The 23,020-nt window shown below is 40.7% G+C and overlaps 1 protein-coding gene across 4 annotated transcripts in view; it reads right to left on the bottom strand.

Moving 5' to 3' along the window:
- rab11fip3 (RAB11 family interacting protein 3) overlaps positions 1-23,020 on the bottom strand; it is a 102,571-nt gene that overhangs the window by 59,323 nt on the left and 20,228 nt on the right. For all 4 annotated transcript variants that reach the window (XM_062964192.1, XM_062964194.1, XM_062964193.1 and 1 more), the window contains exons 2-3: positions 17,347-17,440; positions 7,532-7,629 (exon numbers count right to left, since the gene is read on the bottom strand). In XM_062964192.1, coding sequence (XP_062820262.1) covers positions 7,532-7,629; positions 17,347-17,440 — 192 coding nt within the window. The remainder of the gene's footprint in view (positions 1-7,531; positions 7,630-17,346; positions 17,441-23,020) is intronic.

Genomic DNA, 23,020 nt, shown 5'->3' with positions numbered 1-23,020 from the left:
AACATCATGTTACACAACAAATTTGACAGAAAAAAGTAGTTCATTACACATTAATGCTATGTAGTCATTACTGTATTTACGAATTTAGCACCAAAACATCATGTTATACAACAAATTTGACGGAAATAGTAGTTCATTACACATTAATGCTATGTAGTAATTATTGTATTTACAAATTTAGCACCAAAATATCACAATGCATTGAAAACATTGACTACAAAAATGCGTTGGATAATCCAGAATGTTGGATAAGTGAGACTCTACTGTATTACTAGCTGTGCCCGGCTACGCGTTGCTGTGGTGAAGTGTGGTGGTCTGGGAAATAAAGTACAGTAGAGTCTCACTTATCCAACATAAACGGGTCGATGAACCTTGGATAAGGTTCAAATCTGGGGAGCAGAGTGAGCGCCCATTGTTAGCTCCAGCTCCCGCCAACCTAGCAGTTTGAAAACATGCAAATGTGAGTAGATCAATAGGTACTGCTCTGGTAGGATGGTAACATTGGCACTCCAGGTAGTCATACCCATGACCACATGACCTTGGAGGTGTCTACAGACAACGCCAGGTCTTTGGCTTAGAAATGAAGATGAGCACCAATCCCCAGAGTTGGACACAACTGGACTTAATGTCAGGGGAAACCTTTAGTAATAAAAATAATAATAATAATAATAATAAGGAAGCCGACGAAACCATTGATCATATTCTCAGCTGCTGTAAGAAAATCGCACAGACAGACTACAAACAGAGGCACAACTATGTGGCCCAAATGATTCATTGGAACTTATGCCTCAAGTACCACCTCCCAGCAGCAAAGAACTGGTGGGATCACAAACCTGCAAAAGTCTTGGAAAATGAGCACGCAAAGATACTGTGGGACTTCCGAATCCAGACTGGCAAAGTTCTGGAACACAACACACCAGACATCACAGTTGTGGAAAAGAAAAAGGTTTGGATCATTGATGTTGCCATCCCAGGTGACAGTCACATTGACAAAAAACAACAGGAAAAACTCAGCCGCTATCAGGACCTCAAGATTGAACTTCAAAGACTCTGGCAGAAACCAGTGCAGGTGGTCCCGGTGGTGATTGGCACATTGGGTGCTGTTCCAAAAAATCTCAGCCAGCATTTGGAAACAATAGGCATTGACAAAATTACGATCTGCCAACTGCAAAAGGCCACCCTGCTGGGATCTGCACGCATCATCCGAAAATACATCACACAGTCCTAGACACTTGGGAAGTGTTCGACTTGTGATTTTGTGAAACGAAATCCAGCATATCTATCTTGTTTGCTGTGTCATAATAAAATAATAATAATAATAATAATAATAATAATAATAATAATAATAATAATAATGACTCTGATAATACACTCTACTTCTCTATTTGTGGTTGAGGAGGTTGCTATGACACAAAGGGGGTGGGGCCTAAAGGGGGCGGGGCCTACCCTTCTGACTGGCAGGCAGGGGGAGAATGGCTCTTCCTCATCTTCTGTAATTTGGACTTTATTTTTCTAGGTTTTTTATTGAAAGACATAGACTGGATGACTATGCCTTTTGTGGCCAAATTTGGTGTGATTTGGTTCAGTGGTTTTGTTGTTTACTCCATGGGAAAAATGCACATAACATCTATATATATAAAAGAGTGATGGAATCCTGGCGACCGCCAAAACAACAAAACTAAACACCCCACAACCTCGAAAATTGACAACGCAACCCATCATCCATGCCTCTAGGTTGATACAACAAAAAGAAAAGAAAAATAAATTCCTAATTAGAGGGAGAGGAATAATTGTTTTTCTCCAATTGCTGCCAGTTGGAAGGCTAAGCTCCGCCCACTTGGTCTCCTAGCAACCCACTCAGCCCAGGGAACAGGCAGAGTTAGGCCTCACTTAGGCCTCTTCCACACTGCCTATAAAATACAGGTTATCAGATTTTAACTGGATTATATGGCAGTGTAGACTCAAGGCCCTTCCACACAGCTATATAACCCATGTAATTTTATATTATCTGGACTCCACACCTTTACCTTAACTACCATCAATTCCTCAATACTTTATTTCCCATACCACCATACTTTGCCACAGCAATGCGTGGCCGGGCACAGCTAGTTTTTTATATATAGATGACAATATATGGATATTGTAAAAGTACTTTCAAAGCATGTCAACAAAGAGCTGGAAGAAGAGAAAAAGTACTCAGAGGTTGTGGAAGTTGTAGTGAAACAATATCTGGGGACCTGCTTCTAAGGGATAGATTGTCATGTTTTGTTTGTGAGCTTGCAGAGGTGTCGAGCTGGCCATCTGGCTGCTCTTATCGAGTTGGTGATTGATTTACTAACCAAGTGGCAGGTACTTAATGTACTAACTTTTGGGGCTGAAGTGTCCGTGTATGTGTGTGAGAGGGGGAGTCAATGTTTTACAAAGTCAGACATTTGTTTTCTTAAAACAAGACAGCTAAGTATTTGGCACAGATCACAAGGATTAAGTGGGCCTGGAAAGCAAAGTCCAAGCTTTCTCGGATGACCTGAGCTGCAGATGCAGAAATGTCAGATACTGTGGATTCTCTAAATCAGAACTTTCCAAACTTTTTTCCAAGCTTTTTAGAGATGCATCCTTTCGTGACATAGTCATTCAGTTTTACTAGCAAATGGGTGGTTGAACGAATCCATTATAAGGCTTCCATGCAGTATATTATTTAATGTACGAGGGTTATCCACAAAGTAGATTACACTAAAAATGAACAAAGTATAGGAGAAAACGTATACCATATGCCGTTGAAAGCCACTCCCAAATACCACTTCTCAACATAGTCGCCATTCAAATCTAGGCACTTATCATAGCGATGAATGAGCTTGGCAACTCCTCCCTCACAAAACTCTGCCGCTTGCATCCTCAAACAGCGTTTTGGCAATGATGCGCAGCTGCGGAAAGAGGTGACCAACTAGTTGAGGACGCAAGTGGCAGAGTTTGGTGGGGGAGGAGTTGCAAAGCTCATTCATCGCTATGGTAAGTGCCTAGATTTGAATGGCGACTATGTTGAGAAGTGGTATTTGGGTGTGGCAAAACGCTGTGTTGCCGGCTGGTTGAGGAGGCAAGCGGCAGAGTTTGGTGGGGAAGGAGTTGCCAAGCTCATTCATCGCTATGATAAGTGCCTGGATTTGAATGGCGACTATGTTGGGAAGTGGTACTTGGGTGTGGCAAAACACTGTGTTGCCGGCTGGTTGAGGAGGCAAGCGGCAGAGTTTGGTGGGGAAGGAGTTGCCAAGCTCATTCATCGCTATGATAAGTGCCTAGATTTGAATGGCGACTATGTTGAGAAGTGGTACTTGGGTGTGGCAAAACACTGTGTTGCCGGCTGGTTGAGGACGCAAGCGGCAGAGTTTGGTGGGAAAGGAGTTGCTAAGCTCATTCATCACTATGATAAGTGCCTAGATTTGAATGGCGACTATGTTGAGAAGTGGTACTTGGGTGTGGCAAAACACTGTGTTGCCGGCTGGTTGAGGACGCAAGCGGCAGAGTTTGGTGGGGGAGGAGTTGCAAAGCTCATTCATCGCTATGGTAAGTGCCTAGATTTGAATGGCGACTATGTTGAGAAGTGGTATTTGGGTGTGGCAAAACGCTGTGTTGCCGGCTGGTTGAGGAGGCAAGCGGCAGAGTTTGGTGGGGAAGGAGTTGCCAAGCTCATTCATCGCTATGATAAGTGCCTGGATTTGAATGGCGACTATGTTGGGAAGTGGTACTTGGGTGTGGCAAAACACTGTGTTGCCGGCTGGTTGAGGAGGCAAGCGGCAGAGTTTGGTGGGGGAGGAGTTGCCAAGCTCATTCATCGCTATGATAAGTGCCTAGATTTGAATGGCGACTATGTTGAGAAGTGGTACTTGGGTGTGGCTTTCAACTGCATATGGTAAATGTTTTCTCCTGGACTTTGTTCATTTTTAATTCCAAAACGTAATCTACTTTGTGGATAACCCTCGTATTATACGGAACTGACCAAGGAGTCCCTGGTGGTGCAGCGTCTTAAAGCGCCGAGCTGCTGAACTTGCAGACTGAAAGGTCACAGGTTTGAATCTGGGGAGCGGAGTGAGCACCTGCTGTTAGCTCCAGCTTCTGCAAACCTAGCAGTTTGAAAACATGCAAATGTGAGTAGATGAATAGGTACCGCTCCGGCGGGAAGTTAACGGCACTCCATGCAGTTATGCCCATGGCCACATGACCTTGGAGGTGTCTATGGACAACGCTGGCTCTTTGGCTTAGAAATGGAGATAAGCACCAATCCCCAGAATCGGACACGACTGGACTTAACGTCAGGGGAAAACCTTTACCTTTACTATAGGGAAGTTAGTAAAGGTTCAAAGAAGGGCAACAAGGATTATAACAGATGGATGGAGACCAGAACATAGGAGAATTCAACTGCTTAGTCACCGTCCCCCAAAAATGCAGATCTCGATAGTCCTTCAGTCTGATCCGTAGAGTTCTTATGATGTCCTTCAGAAGGACACAAATGCAACCCATGCAATAATAATCCCTCGTAATAAAAGAGAACGCCTCCATGTCGATAGCAACTATAACTCACGGGGACACCGAGACACAGCTCAGAATCACATGGCGTTCTTGGTTGTTGGCCAATTTCAAGACGAAATGTCAACCTGAGAAGGTTGTCTGAGTCACTACTGCGAGGCAGGAAAACCGAAGAGGGCGAAGACAGTTCTACTGGGATCCAGAAACGGATGAAAGAATAAATGGGAAGTGGGAAAGACTCTCTGAGATATTGTGGCCGTGATTCTTGATGTTCTGTTGCAGGGAGCAGCAAGAAAACAGAAGACCACCACCTCATGAGCATATTCACTATCATTTCTTAAGAAAACTCCTTCTCTTTGAGATAGGACTAAAATATTCAGACTCAAATAAATCTCTGCTGCTTGCGTCCTCAACCAGCCGGTCTCCCCTTCCCGCAGCTGCACATCGTCGCCAAAATGCTGGTTGAGAACGCAAGCGGCAGAGTTTGGTGGGGAAGGAGTTGCCAAGCTCATTCATCGCTATGATAAGTGCCTAGATTTGAATGGCGACTATGTTGAGAAGTGGTATTTGGGTGTGGCTTTCAACTACATATGGTAAATGTTTTCTCCTATACTTTTTGAGGATGCAAGCGGCCGAGTTTTGTGGGGAAGGATTACCAAGCTCATTCATCGCTATGGTAAGTGCCTAGATTTGAATGGCGACTACGTTGAGAAGTGGTATTTGGGTGCGGCTTTCAACTACATATGGTAAATATTTTCTCCTATACTTTGTTCATTTTTAATTCCGAAACGTAATCTACTTTCTGGATAACCCTCGTATTATATATACACACATTCATGGCTCGTGTGCATTGCAATCCTTGGTCAGCAGGTGGCAGCATTGATAGCGCAATTCTCAATTTTTCCCAAATTAAAGGACCATGTTGCTAATATGCACATACACAGTATGTAATAAAAAGAATTCCCGATTCTCCCAACCAATATTGCTGCTGAGGCCCAATGCGAACATGCGCCAGAGCAGTCCACACCAGCATATAGCAACAAAGTCATGTGGTTTCCTTCAGCACAGGACTATACAATGATGTGAAGCAAAAATTGGATGAAATTAGAATAGTTTCTAAAGTGTTTCTAAAATACTGTTAGGGTTCTGTTTCATAATCATAACAATATAACAAATTCTCCGTTATTTTTTGTTAAGTAATTGCGCAAGGGGGAGAATACAGCGCCCTTTATTCTGGCAAGCAGGAAAAGCAGTCAAAGCACCCCCAACAGATGCCCATCCAGCCTTTGAAACAACAACAACAACAACAACAGGAAACCTACTAGGTAAACACTGGAGTTACTGCCTCTCAACTTTGCCTACCTCACAGGGTTGACCCAACTCCCAGCAATCCCTTTTTATCTCGAAATCCCTTTAGAGAACAAACATGGAAGAGGAGGCAGCACAAGGCGGCACGCAGAATTCTGGGAAATGTAGTTTGAGAAGGCGAGATTCTTGAAGTCAACACCTTTAAGTACCGTACATACTCGAGTATAAGCCGACACTAATATAAACCAAGGCAGCTAATTTTACCACAAAAAACTAGGGAAACTTATTGACTCGAGTATAAGCCGAGGGTGGAAAATGCAGCAGCTATTGGTAAATTTCAAAATAAAAATAGATACCAATGAAATTATATTGAGGCACTAGCTGTGCCCGGCCACGCGTTGCTGTGGCGTTGTCTGCTGGTGTCTGTATTTTATAGGCATTGTGGAAGAGGCCTAAGTGAGGCCTAACTTTGCCTGTCCCCTGGGCTGAGTGGGTTGCTAGGAGACCAAGTAGGCAGAGCTTAGCCTTCTAACTGGCAGCAATTGAATAAAAACAATTATTGCTCTCCCTCTAATTAAGACTTTATTTTTCTTTTCTTTTTGTTGTATCAACCTAGAGGCGTGGATGAGGGGTTGTGCTGTCAATTTTCGAGGTTGTGGGGTGTTTAGTTTTGTTGTTTTGTCGGTCGCCAGGATTCCATCACTCTTTTATATATATAGATCAGTAGGTTAAAGTTTTTTGAATACCGTATTTCAAAGAAAAACAGTGAACTAGCTCTTTAGAGTCAACAAAAACAATATGGTATTAACAATATTAACAATATGGTACTCCAAACAGAATACATAACATTAAAAGACAAATAATACCCTTCTCAAATGACCCGGGCATCACCGGGTACCCAAGCTAGTAAGAATTAAATCTTCTCAGCAGCCTACGTAGTCCAACTTGCAAATATGACAAGGAAACCATGTCATTGGCATACAATAAGATGTTAAAGGGTGTTTTATAGACATGTCCAAAAAATCGTTTTGAATCGTATATCGGAATTATTTCGGATTGTTCTCGCTTTTTGATACGCATTCCGAGACATTGTCTCACAGCGCAACCAGCAATGTAATCCGAACCTGTTGGCCCATTCTCTAATTGTCTCTTAATGTTTCGTTAATTTCCCCCCCCCCCAAATTTTTAAAATATATTTTTTTTAATATTTTTTAAAAATGTTTTGTTTCTGCCACCTACCTAGAATGGGAGCTTAGCGCAGCCTAACATGGCTGCCGCTCCCCGGCCAATCAGAAGCTTCCACGATGGACGCAAAGGTGGGGGCTAGGGTTGATGAGGATAGCTCAAGAAATGAGGGCGGGAGAGCCCTGTAAAGTCCCCCCCCCCCGGTTCCTTTTTTTTTTTTTTTGGCGATCGTGCATGCGCGTCCGCCATTTTAGAAACATTTAGAATCATTACGAATTTTCGGAAATATCCGAAATTTTTGGGTGAAAAAAATCGGAAATACTTTCTATATCGAAGCGCCAGCGCCCCCGACTTTAGAAACGGGAATTGAAACATTTTTTTCATCGATCGGACATGCCTAGTGTTTTAAGCACCTTAGGCATATGTATCCCTGGGTCCTTCAAAACAAGCCTCAATGTGAGTGTGGTCTCGGCCTCTCTCTCTGGGCCGGCTGTGAGCAGAGGGGCATGGCCCCACTTACCTCAAATGCCACGAAGTCGTCAAACTCGTCCGGACAGGCCGAAGGTGCCTCTTCGTGGGCATTGTAGCCCATGGCGCAGAGCGGGTTGTCAGGATCCGCTGCAAGAAAGGAGAGGCAAATGTAATGAGTTAAACCATGGCTGGGGTTGAATATCGTACCTAGAAGGAGAGGAACCGCATCTTTCCGAATGAGAGATCCTTCAGGTATCCTTCAGCTAGCTCAGGGGTCCCCAAACTAAGGCCCGGGGGCCGGATGCGGCCCATCAAAGCCATTTATCCGGCCCCCACAGCACAAGGGCAGAAGGGGGTTGGGATAAATGACCCAAGGGGTCTCTTCTTCTCTTACAGCCATTATTATTATTATTGTTATTATTATTATTATTATTATTATTATTATTATTATTATTATTATCATTAACATTGAGGCTGGGTGGCCATCTGTCAGGGATACTTTGCTAGTGCTTTTGGTGCACAGAGGCAGAAGGGGGTTGGACTAAATGACCTAAGGGGTCTCTTCCAACCCTCTTTATTATTATTTATTATTATTATTATTATTATCATTAACATTGAGTCTGGGTGGCCATCTGTCAGGGATACTTTGCTAGTGCTTTTGGTGCACAAAGGCAGAAGGGGGTTGGACTAAATGGCTCAAGGGGTCTCTTCCAACCCTATTTATTATTATTATTATTATTATTATTATTATTATTATTATTATTATTAACATTGATTCTGGGTGGCCATCTGTCAGGGGTGCTTTGTTTGTGCTTTCGGTGCACAAAGGCAGAGGGGGATTGAACTCAATGGCCCAAAGGGTCTCTTCCAACCCTCTTTTTTATTATTATTGTTATTATTATTATTATTATTATTATTTAACATTTATTTAAATGACCCAAGGGTCTCGTCTTCTCTTACAACCATTATTATTATTATTATTATTATTATTATTATTATTATTATTATTATTAACATTGAGGCTGGGTGGCCATCTGTCAGGGGTGCTTTGCTTGTGCTTTTGGTGCGCAAAGGCAGAAGGGGGTTGGACTCAATGGCTCAAGGGGTCTCTTCTAACCCTCTTTATTATTATTATTATTATTATTATTATTATTATTATTATTATTATTAACATTGATTCTGGGTGGCCATCTGTCAGGGGTGCTTTGTTTGTGCTTTCGGTGCACAAAGGCAGAGGGGGATTGAACTCAATGGCCCAAAGGGTCTCTTCCAACCCTCTTTTTTATTATTATTGTTATTATTATTATTATTATTTATTGCTCGGTGGCCAACTATAGTTCGGCCCTCCAACGGTCCGAAGGATCGTGAACTGGCCCCCTGTTTAAAAAGTTTGGGGACCCCTGAGCTAGCTCATGACCCATGCATCGGGAAAGATGAATTTCAACCAAGTCATAAGTCTAAATCTGAATGTTACGAGGGTTGAATGAAAAGCAATGCCTCCACCTTCGTTACTTGGGTTTGGATGGGAATATTTTCATAAATCAAACGCAGAAATAATCCTTAGATTGTGCTCTTGAACTGCCACTATTCACTTTTCCACATCATCACTAGACAATTGGATACAGTTCTGCAAATGATGAACAAGTTTTCTGAAGCCGTCACGGAAGAAGTCGACACTCGGTTTCCGCGACCAGCGTCTCACAGTTCTCTGAACATCCGATAGCCAAGCAAAGCAATAATGTGACCCACACGATCTTGTGAAAGGCCAATGATGCTTGAAATTTCTCTCTGAGGGATACGACAATCGTCCTGAATCAATCTGTCGACCTTTTGCTTGTGAAACTTGGTGGTTGCTCTCACAGGACGTCCAAGAGACAAAACCTTTCCGATGCTAATTAGGGTGATTAACTGAAACATTAATGCTGGCTTCCCAGTGACAAAGGACTCTTGCCACACCCTGGACTCTACACAGATATATATTCTTTCCTTTCCTTACTTAGTTTCTCCATACCTCGCAACCTCTGAGAATGCCTGCCATAGATGTGGGCGAAACGTCAGGAGAGAATGCTTCTGGAACATGGAAACACAGCCCGAAAGACATACAACAACTCTTTGTTTGTCACACAAGTCAGATGTTCCCACCTCAACTTCTTTAAACTTACTCACCCAACAACGCACAGGACTCACATCAACACAATCACCATAAACCGGGCCGGGCTGTGGCGCAGCTGGCTAGTAACCAGCTGCAATAAATCACTACTGACCGAGAGGTCATGAGTTCAAAGCCCGGGTCAGGTTAAGCCCCCGACCATTAAATAGCCCGGCTTGCTATTGACCTATGCAGCCCTGAAAGACAGTTGCATCTGTCAAGTAGGGAAATTTAGGTACGCTTTATGCGGGAGGCTAATTTAACTAATTTAACATCATAAAAACTGCCAGCAAAACACAAAGAAAGGAATGAGGAAGTACAGCCACCAGTGGACAGTGAAGCAACAGCTCCCCCCTGTGGCCGGAATCGTGAAGCTGGAAAAAAATGTTAAAATGCCTCAGTGTCTGTCTATACTGTATGTTGTTTGTCTGTTGGCATTGAATGTTTGCCATATAGGTGTTCATTGTAATCCGCCCTGAGTCCCCTTCGGGGTGAGAAAGAAGGGCGGAATATAAATACTGTAAATAAATAAAATAAATAATAAACAGCTTGCTTGTATTTGGCAACGTGGATTGGTAGGAAGCTCTCCGAGACTTTAGACCAGGAGTCCTCAAACTTTTAAAGTAGAGGGCCGGTTCATTGTCCCTCAGATTGCTGAAGGGCCGAATTATCATTTGAAAAAAAAAATTCTATGCACACTGCACATGTCTTATTTGTAGTGCAAAAAAATATTATATTATTAGAATATCACAATATTAGCATTATATATTACTATATTGTACTATACCACTATTTCATATTATTATTACAGTAGAGTCTCACTTATCCAAGCTAAACGGGCCGGCAGAAGCTTGGATAAGCGAATATCTTGGATAATAAGGAGGGATTAAGAAAAAGCCTATTAAACATCACATTAGGTTATGATTTTACAAATTAAGCACCAAAACATCATGTTACACAACAAATTTGACAGAAAAGGTAGTTCAATATGCAGTAATGTTATGTTGTAATTACTGTATTTGCGAATTTAGCACCAAAATATCATGATATATTGAAAACATTGACTACAAAAATGCCTTGGATAATCCAGAACCTTGGATAAGTGAGCCTTGGATAAGTGAGACTCTACTGTAGTAATATTACATCTATATATATAAAAGAGTGATGGCATCACGGCAGCGGACAAAACAACAAAAGTAAACACCCCACAACCTCGAAAATTGACATCACAACCCCTCATCCATGCCTCTAGGTTGATACAACAAAAAGAAAAGAAAAATAAATTCCTAATTAGAGGGAGAGGAATAATTGTTTTTCTCCAATTGCTGCCAGTTAGAAGGCTAAGCTCCGCTCACTTGGTCTCCTAGCAACCCACTCAGCCCAGGGGACCCTTTACCTTAACTACCACCAATTCCTCAATACTTTATTTCCCATACCACCATACTTTGCCACAGCAACGCGTGGCCGGGCACAGCTAGTTTAAAATATAATTAATATTATTATATTATACAATATTATTACATTGTATTATTATTATTAGCCACCCTGGGTCCTGTACTGGGTGAGAAGGACGGAGTAGAAATACTGTAATAAATAAATATTATATTGTATTACATTATAATATTACTAGCTGTGCCCGGCCACGCGTTGCTGTGGCAAAGTGGTGGTGGTATTGGTTAAAAATTGTTGTGTAATTTTTATTTGATGTTATTTGCAATTTTTTATTAATTTTATTGTAAGTTATATTTTTATTTATTATATTTTATTATTTTCTTGTATTATTTTTAGTTATTTTCTGTTATTATAGTATTTTATTGTATTAATTTTAGTGTTTTTTATTATTTTTCATTGGGTTGCTAGGAGACCAAGTTGGAGGAGTTTAGCCTTCTAACTGGCAGCAATTGGATAAAAGCAATTATTTTTCTCTCTCTAATTAGGACTTTATTTTTCTTTTCTTTTTGTTGTATCAACCTAGAGGCGTGCATGATGGGTTGTGTTGTCAAATTTCGAGGTTGGGGGGGCCTGTAGTTTTGTTGTTTTGTGCGTCGCCGTGATGCCATCACTCTTTTATATATATAGATTATCAATATTATATGTATACACAAGGTATTTTATTATTACCATAGCACATAATAAGTAAATGAATGAACAATACAACATTTAAAAATGAAAACAATTGTAACCAACATAAACCTATCAGGATTTCAATGGGAAGTGTGGGCCTGCTTCAGCCCAATGAGATAGTCAAGTTAAGTAGGATTGTTGTTGTTGTGTGCCTTCAAGTTATTTCAGACTTTGGGCGAGACTAAGTCTAAAGTTTAGGACAAGGGAGACAATGTGACAATGTTTTCAAAAAAGCAAGAGTGCTGGGAAACAATGCACGAGTGCTCTCCCTCCCCGCTTCATATAGGAACTGCCTAGAACAATGCTCGCTTTCAGGAGTGCAGACTCAGCTGGGAGAGCGTTCCCTTCTCTGGCCCCTGGGAACCACGTTGCATAGTTGAGAGGGTTTTGTCTCGGGGGGCCTATGGACCTGGACAGGAAAACAAGCGATTTTACCCACCAAAAAAAATCCACATATTATGGACTGATCTACAGGGCTGTAGCCAGAAATAATAATAATAATAATAATAATAATAATAATAATAATAATAATAAAACTTTATTTATATCCCGCCACCATCTCCCCAATGGGGACTCGGGGCGGCTTACATGGGGCCATGCCCAGACACCATACAATATAACAAAATAAACAGCAAATCATAACACAATATAACAGTACAAAATCATCGTATATATATTACAACCCAAATCGGAGAAAACAATGAAAACCAGGGCAGGCCACATGAACACTTAATTAAAACTCGGGAGAGAGAGACATAGGGACAAGGGGAAACAGGGAAATAAAATGGTAAAGCAGTCTAAAGGATAAAGGATAAAATCCAAGGGGAATAGCCAGAGTAATATATTACATTTACTCCCCTAAAGGCACATCGGAAAAGCCATGTTTTTAGATCTTTCTTAAAGATCTTTCTTTTAGATCTTTCATAAATTCGGGGTTGGAAGGGGTGTGTGAAACATTTTATTTAGCGAATAATGAAGATCAGGTTCATAACACAAAACCATGTAAATTATATGATTCATTCTATATTTTTATATAGACTTATTATGTTGCCTATACCAAAACATCACCAAAACATCACCACAACAAATGGACGGAAAAAGCAATTTGATACACGGTGACGTTATGTAGCAGTTACTGTATTTACCAATGTAGCACCAAAATACAGTAGAGTCTCACTTATCCCACATTCGCTTATCCAACGTTCTGGATTATCCAACGCATTTTTGTCGTCGATGTTTTCAATACATTGTGATATTTTGGTGCTAAATTCGTAAATACAGTAATTACTACATAGCATGATTGCATTTTGAACTACTTTTTCTGTCAAATTTGTTGTATAACATGATGTTTTGGTGCTTCATTTGTAAAATCATAACCTAATTTGATGTTTAATAGGCTTTTCCTTAATCTCTCCTTAATTTCGGCCTAGGACAAAACAACAAAACTACACATCCCAGAAACACTAAACCTGGCAGCACAACCCATCATTCATGCCTCTATGTTCATACAACAAAAAGCTCCAGCTACTCCAGAAAATGGCCAGGCTTTTTGACTACAAGGCTATTCACTGGTATTCCACCTGGCTAACAAAGGATTCCCATAAGCCACAGCAACGCGTGGCCGGGCAAATCTAGTCTTCTATATATATAAAAGGGTAATAAAATTTCGGCCTAGGACAAAACAACAAAACTACACATCCCAGAAACACTAAACTTGGCAGCACAACCCCTCATCCACGCCTCTACGTTCATACAACAAAAAGAAAAGAAAAATAAAGTCCTAATTAGAGGGAGAGGAATCATTGTTTTTATCCCATTGCTGCCAGTTAGAAGGCTAAGCTCCACCCACTTGGTCTCCTAGCAACCCACTCAGCCCAGGGGACAGGCAGAGTTAGGCCTCACTTAGGCCTCTTCCACAGATTATCAGATTTGAACTGGATTATATGGCAGTGTAGACTCAAGGCTCTTCCACACAGCTGTATCACCCATTTATAATGGACTTAATGTAAGTTAAAATCTTTACCCTTTATTTAACTACCACCAATTCCTCAACTTTATTTCCCATACCACCTGACTTCACCACAGCAACGCGTGGCCGGACACAGCTAGTCTATATATATAATCATTCTATTATTATTGTAGTATAATATTATATTATTACTATTATATTATTATGTTATTCATTATTCATGACTACGTTGAAACTAGAATAGAGAGAAATCAGCGTGGAAACTGCAAGAGGTCCCATAGATCGTTGTACATGGAAATAAGGGTAGTAAATAGTTTTTGATTTATTGAATACAGTTATATATTACAATTGTATATTTTTGTTATTTAAACGATACATATTGCGAAATTATGTTGTTGTTTTTTTCTCGAAGTGGCACACCACCCAAGTCATGCCAGGTTTTTCGGTGAATTTTGACACACCAAATGCAAAAGGATGCCCATCATTGGTCTATGGCAGTGATGGTCAACCTATGACACGCGTGTCAGCACTGACACGCCTAGCCATTTTTGCATGCAGATTGATTGGATGACTAATGTCTTTTGTGGCCAAATTTGGTGGGATTTGGTCCAGTGGTTTTGTTGTTTACTCCATGGGAATTATGCACATCTATCTATATATATATAAAAGAGTGATGGCATCACGGCGACCCACAAAACAACAAAACTACAGGCCCCCCAACCTCAAAATTTGACAACACAACCCATCATCCACGCCTCTAGGTTGATACAACAAAAAGAAAAGAAAAATGAAGTCCTAATTAGAGGGAGGGCAATAATTGTAACTACCACCAATTCCTCAATACTTTATTTCCCATACCACCATACTTCGCCACAGCAACGTGTGGCCGGGCACAGCTAGTTACATATATAGCAAAAGCTTGCCCATCATTGCTCTATGGCAGTGATGGCCAACCTATGACACGCGTGTCAGCACTGACACGCCTAGCCATTTTTGCATGCAGATTGATTGGATGACTAATGTCTTTTGTGGCCAAATTTGGTGGGATTTGGTGCAGTGGTTTTGTTGTTTACCCCATGGGAATTATGCACATCTATCTATATATATAAAAGAGTGATGGCATCACGGCGACTCACAAAACAACAAAACTACAGGCCTCCCAACCTCAAAATTTGACAACACAACCCATCATCCACGCCACTAGGTTGATACAACAAAAAGAAAAGAAAAAATAAAGTCCTAATTAGAGGGAAAGGAATAATTGTTTTTATCTAATTGCTGCCAGTTAGAAGGCTAAGCTCCACTCACTTGGTCTCCTAGCAACCCACTCAGCCCAGGGGACCCTTTACCTTAACTACGACCAATTCCTCAATACTTTATTTCCCATACCACCATACTTCGCCACAGCAACGCGTGGCCGGGCACAGCTAGTATATATATAAAAGAGTGATGGCATCACGGCGACCCACAAAACAACAAAACTACAGGCCCCCCAACCTCAAAATTTGACAACACAACCCATCATCCACGCCACTAGGTTGATACAACAAAAAGAAAAGAAAAATGAAGTCCTAATTAGAGGGACAGCAATAATTGTAACTACCACCAATTCCACCATACTTCGCCACAGCAACACATGGCCGAGCACAGCTAGTTACATATATAGCAAAAGCTTGCCCATCATTGCTCTATGGGTTTCTGCCACTAACGAGGAAGGAGGATTTGTGGGTAGAGAATCCAGGCGCTTAGCGTTGCCGCCTATTGTACCAGAGGGACGAGCCGGCAAACTCTCCATGGCAACCTGGAATGTACACAATGCGCCATATGTGTCCGGGGATGGGGAGCAGAGCTACAGCAAAAGAAAGGCGATAATGACTTGAGCGGATCACCCGACCCACGCCGAGCATGTCTGCCCGGTGCCATTTGTGTTGCCGCGCATGGGGCTTGGCGGGCGGCCAGGACCCCTGCCGTCGCCGAGGTGGAGCTCCACCGGGTGAATGGCTCCCGACTTTAGGGTATTTAGGCCCTTCAATGAGTGATAGGCACACGTCAATCATCTCGTTCCAGACGAGCATGAGAGCAGCAGAAGAACCCTGCTTCTCGCAATTTTGGCGCCGACATTTGCAAGGCCCCGAAGTAGAAGTTACTGCAACCTAGTTTGCAAAACCAGCAATATATATATTTATCTATATATATAAACTAGCTGTGCCCGGCCACGCGTTGCTGTGGCGTTGTGTGGTGGTGTTGGTGAGAAATTGTTGAGGTAGTGGTGGTATTGCATGTCTGTTGTATGGTTGTCTTTATGTTTAGTATGCACACTGAAGTGGATTATATGGCAGTGTGGAGTCAAGATAATCCAGTTCAAAGCAGATAATGTAAGATTCTAAATGGGTTATATAGCTGTGTGGAAGGGCCTTGAGTCTACACTGCCATATAATCCAGTGCAAATTAGATAATCTGTGGAAGAGGCCTAAGAGAGGCCTAAGTCTGCCTGTCCCCTGGGCTGAGTTGGTTGCTAGGAAACCAAGTGGGCAGAGATTAGTCCTCTAACTGGCAGCAATTGGATAAAAACAATTATTCCTTTCCCTCTAATTAGGACTTTTTTCTTTTCTTTTTGTTGTATCAACCTAGAGGCATGGATGATGGATTGTGTTGTCAAATTTTGAGGTTGGGGGGCCTGTAGTTTTGTTGTTTTGTTGGTCGCCGTGATGCCATCACTCATTTATATATATAGATCTATATATATAAAAGGGTAATGAAATTTCAGCCTAGGACAAAACAACAAAACTACACATCCCAGAAACACTAAACTTGGCAGCACAACCCCTCATCCATGCCTCTACGTTCATACAACAAAAAGAAAAGAAAAATAAAGTCCTCATTAGAGGGAGAGGAATCATTGTTTTTATCCCATTGCTGCCAGTTAGAAGGCTAAGCTCCACCCACTTGGTCTCCTAGCAACCCACTCAGCTCAAGGGACAGACAGAGTTAGGCCTCACTTAGGCCTCTTCCACACTGCCTATAAAATACAGATTATCAGATTTTAACTGGATTATATGGCAGTGTAGACTCAAGGCCCTTCCACACAGCTATATAACTCATTTATCTATATCTATAAAAGGGTAATGGAATCACGGCACCGGACAAAACAACTAAACTAAATGCCCCACAACCTCGAAAATTGACAGCACAGCCTCTCATCCACGCCTCTACGTTCATACAACAAAAAGAAAAGAAAAAGTACATACATACATATACTATTCATATTATTATCTATATATATAAAAGGGTAATGGAATCACGGCACTGGACAAAACAACTAAATGCCCCACAACCTCAAAAATTGACAGCACAACCTCTCATCCACGCCTCTACGTTCATGCAACAAAAAGAAAAGAAAAAGTAAGTCCTAGCCACAGCAACGCGTGGCCGGGCACAGCTAGTTTTTATATATATCTAGAAGAAGAAAAGGTTGAGAACATCTCAGGCGTCATCAATGGGGTCAGGATGAGTCTCACTGCAAAGGACTGAAGAGGTAGAAGAAGGACTTCCAACCAAGTTGATGACCCACAGAGGTTCTCTTGTATCCAAACTTATAAAAAATAAAAATAAATAAACCAACCTCCACTTCTGATGGCAGAGATGCCTCGATAGAAGTCTTCAAAGCTGATCACACCAAGGCCAGCAGGGTCCAAAAACCTGGTCAGGTCTTTCACCTGGAATCGCAAAACAAGTCAGTATTAGAGTCTCGCAGAGTCAAAACGAACCTCTCCCTTTGGAATTGTGGGAGTTGGAGTCCAAAACACCTGGAGGACCCAAGTTGGCCCATGTCTGTTAGGCATGTCCGATCGATGAAAAAAATGTTTCAATTCTCGTTTCTAAAGTAGGGGGTGCTGGCGCTTCGATATAGAAAGTATTCCCAATTTTTTCACCCAAAAATTTCGGATATTTCCGAAAATTCGTAATGATTCTAAATGTTTCTAAAATGGCAGACGCGCATGCGCAATCACCAAAAAAAAAAAAAGGAACCGGAGGGGGGGGGGGACTTTTACAGGGCTCTCCCTCCCTCATTTCTTGAGCTATCCTCATCAACCCTAGCCCCCACCTTTGCGTCCATCGTGGAAGCTTCTGATTGGCCAGGGAGCGGCAGCCATGTTAGCCTGCGCTAAGCTCCCATTCTAGGTAGGTTGCAGAAACAAAATATTTTTTTAAAATATTTTAAAAATATATATTAAAAGAAATTTGGGGGGGGGGGGTTGAATTAACGAATCATTAAGAGACAATTAGAGAATGGGCCAACAATGGTTCGAATTACATTGCTGGTTGCGCTGTGAGACAATGTCTCGGAATGCATATCAAAAAGCAAGAACAATCCGAAATAATTCCGATATACGATTCAAAACGATTTTTTGGACATGTCTAATGTCTGTGTTAGGAGCTCAAATCCTATCTCTTTTCTTTCTCTGGCCATTCAGATACTCCAAGTCTCATCCAAAGTCATAGCTCTCGTTACATCTCTCCACTTGAGGACCCAAACCTTCTTCAACACTGAGTCCATACCTGATGTTGCACTACAACTCCCATCATCCCAACCTGCACAATCTCTTGACAGACATTAAGGGAGTTGTAGACCGACAGGTAACAAAGCAAGATAGGAAAAGACTGCTTTGGATACATGCCTTCTCGACTTCTAGTCTTACGCTTTTCCAACTCTGTCCTTGGCTGGGTTCAGGGCTCTCTGGATAAGGGTGAACTACAACTCCCAGATTCCCAAGGCAATCACTCCCAAACCCTGACAGTATTCACAGCTGATATATAATAATAACTAAACACAGCTGTCTATTCTAAACAATATCTGAGAAATATGCACCACGATAAAGGTTCAAAGTATAGAACACAATATGTATATTAGAACATCATATACATAATAATGTTAACAATAATACAAATAATACAACTGATGACCAAATTCAGTCAGCTGTAGTGGCACACAGTCGTAACTTACAGAGTATAAAGATTTATAGACTAGACATGTCCAAAAAATCTTTTTGAATCGTATATCGGAATTATTTCGGATTGTTCTCGCTTTTTGATACGCATTCCGAGACATTGTCTCACAGCGCCTCCAGCAATGTAATTGGAACCATTGTTGGCCCATTCTCTAATTTTCTCTTAATGTTTCATTAATTTTTTCTCCCCCAATTTTTTAAAATATATTTTTAAAAATATTTTTTAAAATATATTTTTAAAAATATTTTTTAAAAATATTTTGTTTCTGCAACCTACCTAGAATGGGAGCTTAGCGCAGCCTAACGTGGCTGCCGCTCCCCGGCCAATCAGAAGCTTCCACAATGGACGCAAAGGTGGGGGCTAGGGTTGATGAGAATAGCTCAAGAAATGAGGGCGGGAGAGCCCTGTAAAAGTCCCCCCCCGGTTCCTTTTTTTTGGCGATTGCGCATGCGCATCCGCCATTTTAGAAGCATTTAGAATCATTACGAATTTTCGGAAATATCCGAAATTTTTGGGTGAAAAAAATCGGAAATACTTTCTATATCGAAGTGCCAGCGCCCCCTACTTTAGAAACGAGAATTGAAACATTTTTTTCATCGATCGGACATGCCTATTATAGACTGCAATCATCCAGATTTAAATGCTACACAGAGCGGTTTTCAGTATAAAACATATATCAAACATATATCAACCAGACTCCAACTGAAATTTGTTCGCGACACAATATGTGTACATTCAGTCTCTCCAAAATGGTATGTAATATGCTGTGAAACTAAATATATCAGTGTACAAATCAATTGGCTCAAAACTGGCTTGGAGTCAAAACAAATCAAAGTCTCTGTAGTCTTGGAGCAATTCTATAGGACTCCTCAGGATGTCAATGCAGTCAATTAGCCGTAGCTTCAGTTTGACGACAATATATTCAGTTTTGTAGGCAATCACTCCCAAACCCTGACAGTATTCAGTTGGCCATGTTCAATGCTAGGTTCACCAAAAATTCCCAACACTTCGGCCTACTATTGTGTTACTTTGTGACTCGATGAGCAAAAATCTCCAACCATGCACACATAAAGTGTCAGTCACAGCTTCCTTTCTGCGGCCTTCAAAACATGTGTGATTCAAAGCATAAACAGGCAAAACGCAAACCACGGAACTTACTAAGCGGCAGAAAAGGATCCTGTATAGAAACGGTTGCAATGCTTGCGTTTTCCAATGGAAAATCTTACTATTACAAACACACACACACACTCCCATATAGACAAAAACCCACACAAAACGAGGAGGTGATGATTACAATTTAAGAACAGGATGCGACAACAAAACTCTAGACCATGTTGGGGTTTGTAAAGATGGGTTAACTGGAAAAGTACATGTAAGAAGCTGATTGGCTGAGCCTGCGAACAGCTAAGAATCTGATTTTTCAGTTTCTCTGCCATGCTACTTGGGTTTTTACCTCAGAGGGAGTGTGTGTATGCTGACTGGAAACAGCCAGGAGAGAAGATGGCTGCTGGCTCTCAGTGGCCCTTTTATTTTTAAGGTACTGAGGCAATTTTATGGGCATTAAAAAACTATTTACTGTATATACTCGAAGATAAGACGGATTTTTCAGCCCTTTTTATGAGTTGAAAAAGCCTCCCCCAGCTTATAATCGGGTCAAGTGATCTATTTATCTCTCATCTTACCCTCCCTTATCAGTGTTTACTTTTCCAAAGCCTCCCTCGCTTTTAACCAAGGGAATGTTTTGAAAAGGGAAAGAAGCCCCTGCAAGTCAGGAAGAAGTATAAAAACATTTCTCCTGAAATATTTGTTAATCTCTCCTACAGATATATCGGCATTTCCCCATGCAAGCCTTTGCAATCCCTATGTACTTTTATATCTGTATCTATCTATCTCCATTAATTTTATATATGAATTTCTCCCTCATATGTTTGCAAGTCTTTGCAAATCCTATATACATATAGATATCTAGAAATGTCCATGTACCTGTATCTATGTGTATCCAACACATTTTTGTAGTCAATGTTTTCAATACATCGTGATATTTTGGTGCTAAATTCGTAATTACTACATAGCATTACTGCGTATTGAACTACTTTTCTGTCAAATGTGTTGTATAACATGATGTTTTGGTGCTTAATTTGTAAAATCATAATCTAATTTGATGTTTAATAGGCTTTTCTTTAATCCCTCCTTATTATCCAACATATTTGCTTATCCAACGTTCTGCCGGCCCTTTTATGTTGGTTAAGTGAGACTCTACTGTACCTGTATATCTGTATTTATGTGTATACATTATTTTATATATGAATTTTCGCCTCACATGTTTGCAAATCATTGCAAATCCTATGCAGATATAATTATCTATAGAGAGAGGTGTCTAGATAGATATATATGAATATAGATATAGAGGGCTTGCAAATATTACAGGGGAAATTCACACACAGAGATTTCTAGATAGATATAAACATAAATATATAGGGCTTGCAAATATTGCAGGAGGGAAATGCACATATATAGAGAGAGGATTTGCAAACGTTTCACGGGGAAATGCATATGTGAAATTAGTATATATAATTATAGATCTATATCTAGCTCTGCATTGTTTATATAGGCATTGAATATTTGCCTGTTACTATGTTGGAAGCCGGTCTGAGTCCTCATGGGGAGATAGGGCTGGGTACAAATGAAGTTGTTGTTGTTGTTGTTGTTGTTAAGTTGTTGTTTTTGTTGACCCTACTTTTCCACTTACAGAGCTAGTTTATTGCTTTTCTTTGAAATACGGTAAATATTCAAAAAGCTTTAACCTACTGATGCCTCAATATAATTTTGCTTGTAGGTGAGGGTGGCTGGGTGGGGGCTCCTTGCCAGCCAGTCTGTGCCAGGTTTTAAATGAGATTTTATTGAGATAATGCACTTACGAACGCAAAAAGCGGGCCAACTAGCAAGCTTAATATCTTGCAGGTACACGCTGCCGGCACCCATATGGCAGTGCAGCGCATAATCGGATAGTGTTAAGCTTATACGGGCTACATATCAAACTGCTGTTTTCTCTCCGGATGGAAAAAATAATAATCTCTTTCCTGGCATCGTAAGTTGCCTAAGACAGCAAATATATCTCCATGGCTCGCTTCTTCCACTCTCACTGCATTTGAGGGGAGCACCAAAATATTGTTTAGATATAATTATCTTTATACAGAGAGATGTCTAGATAGATATATATAGGGCTTGTAAATATTGCAGGGGAAATGCACACACATAATAGAGATTTCTAGATAGATATAAACATAAATATATAGGGCTTGCAAATATTGCAGGAGGGAAATGCACATATATAGAGAAAGAGGATTTGCAAACATTTAAAGGAGAAATGCATATGTGAAATTAGTATATATAATTATAGATCCATATCAAGCTCTGCATTGTTTATGTAGGGCTTGTAAATATTGCAGGGGAAATGCACACACGTACACACATAGAGATTTCTAGATAGATATAAACATAAATATATAGGGCTTGCAAATATTGCAGGAGGGAAATGCACATATATAGAGAGAGGATTTGCAAACGTTTCAGGGGGAAAATGCATATGTGAAATTAGTATATATAATTATAGATCCATATCAAGCTCTGCATTGTTTATATAAGCATTGAATGTTTGCCTGTTACTATGTTGGAAACTGGCCTGAGTCCCCAGGCGGAGATAGAGCAGAGTGCGAATAAACTTTTTATTATTATTGTATGACACAGCAAACAAGATAGATATGCTGGATTTCGTATCACAAAATCACAAGTTGAACACTTCCCAAGTGTCTAGGACTGTGTGATGTATTATTATTATTATTATTATTATTATTATTATTATTATTATTTTATTATGACACAGCAAACAAGATAGATATGCTGGATTTCGTATCACAAAATCACAAGTCGAACACTTCCCAAGTGTCTAGGACTGTGTGATGTATTTTTGGATGATGCGTGCAGATCCCAGTAGGGTGGCCTTTTGCAGTTGGCAGATCGTAATTTTGTCAATGTCTATTGTTTCCAAATGCCGGCTGAAATCTTTTGGGATGGCACCCAGTGTACTCATCACCACCGGGATTTCACCACCAATTTTGTCAAGGAACTTTCCATGCAATGTTTTGTTGTGCCAGTTGTCAGCTCTAGTTTGTAGTGCGGTTTTCTTATTATTATTATTATTATTATTATTATTATTATTATTATTATTATTATCATCAAGATATTGTTTTTCTTGACCCTACTTTTCCACTTACAGAGCTAGTTTA

The sequence above is a fragment of the Anolis carolinensis genome, unplaced genomic scaffold (assembly GCF_035594765.1).
Source record: "Anolis carolinensis isolate JA03-04 unplaced genomic scaffold, rAnoCar3.1.pri scaffold_13, whole genome shotgun sequence".
Classification (NCBI taxonomy): Eukaryota; Metazoa; Chordata; class Lepidosauria; order Squamata; family Dactyloidae; genus Anolis; species Anolis carolinensis.
Note: the sequence above shows the minus strand (reverse complement) of the source record. Positions and strands in the feature narration are given on the sequence as shown.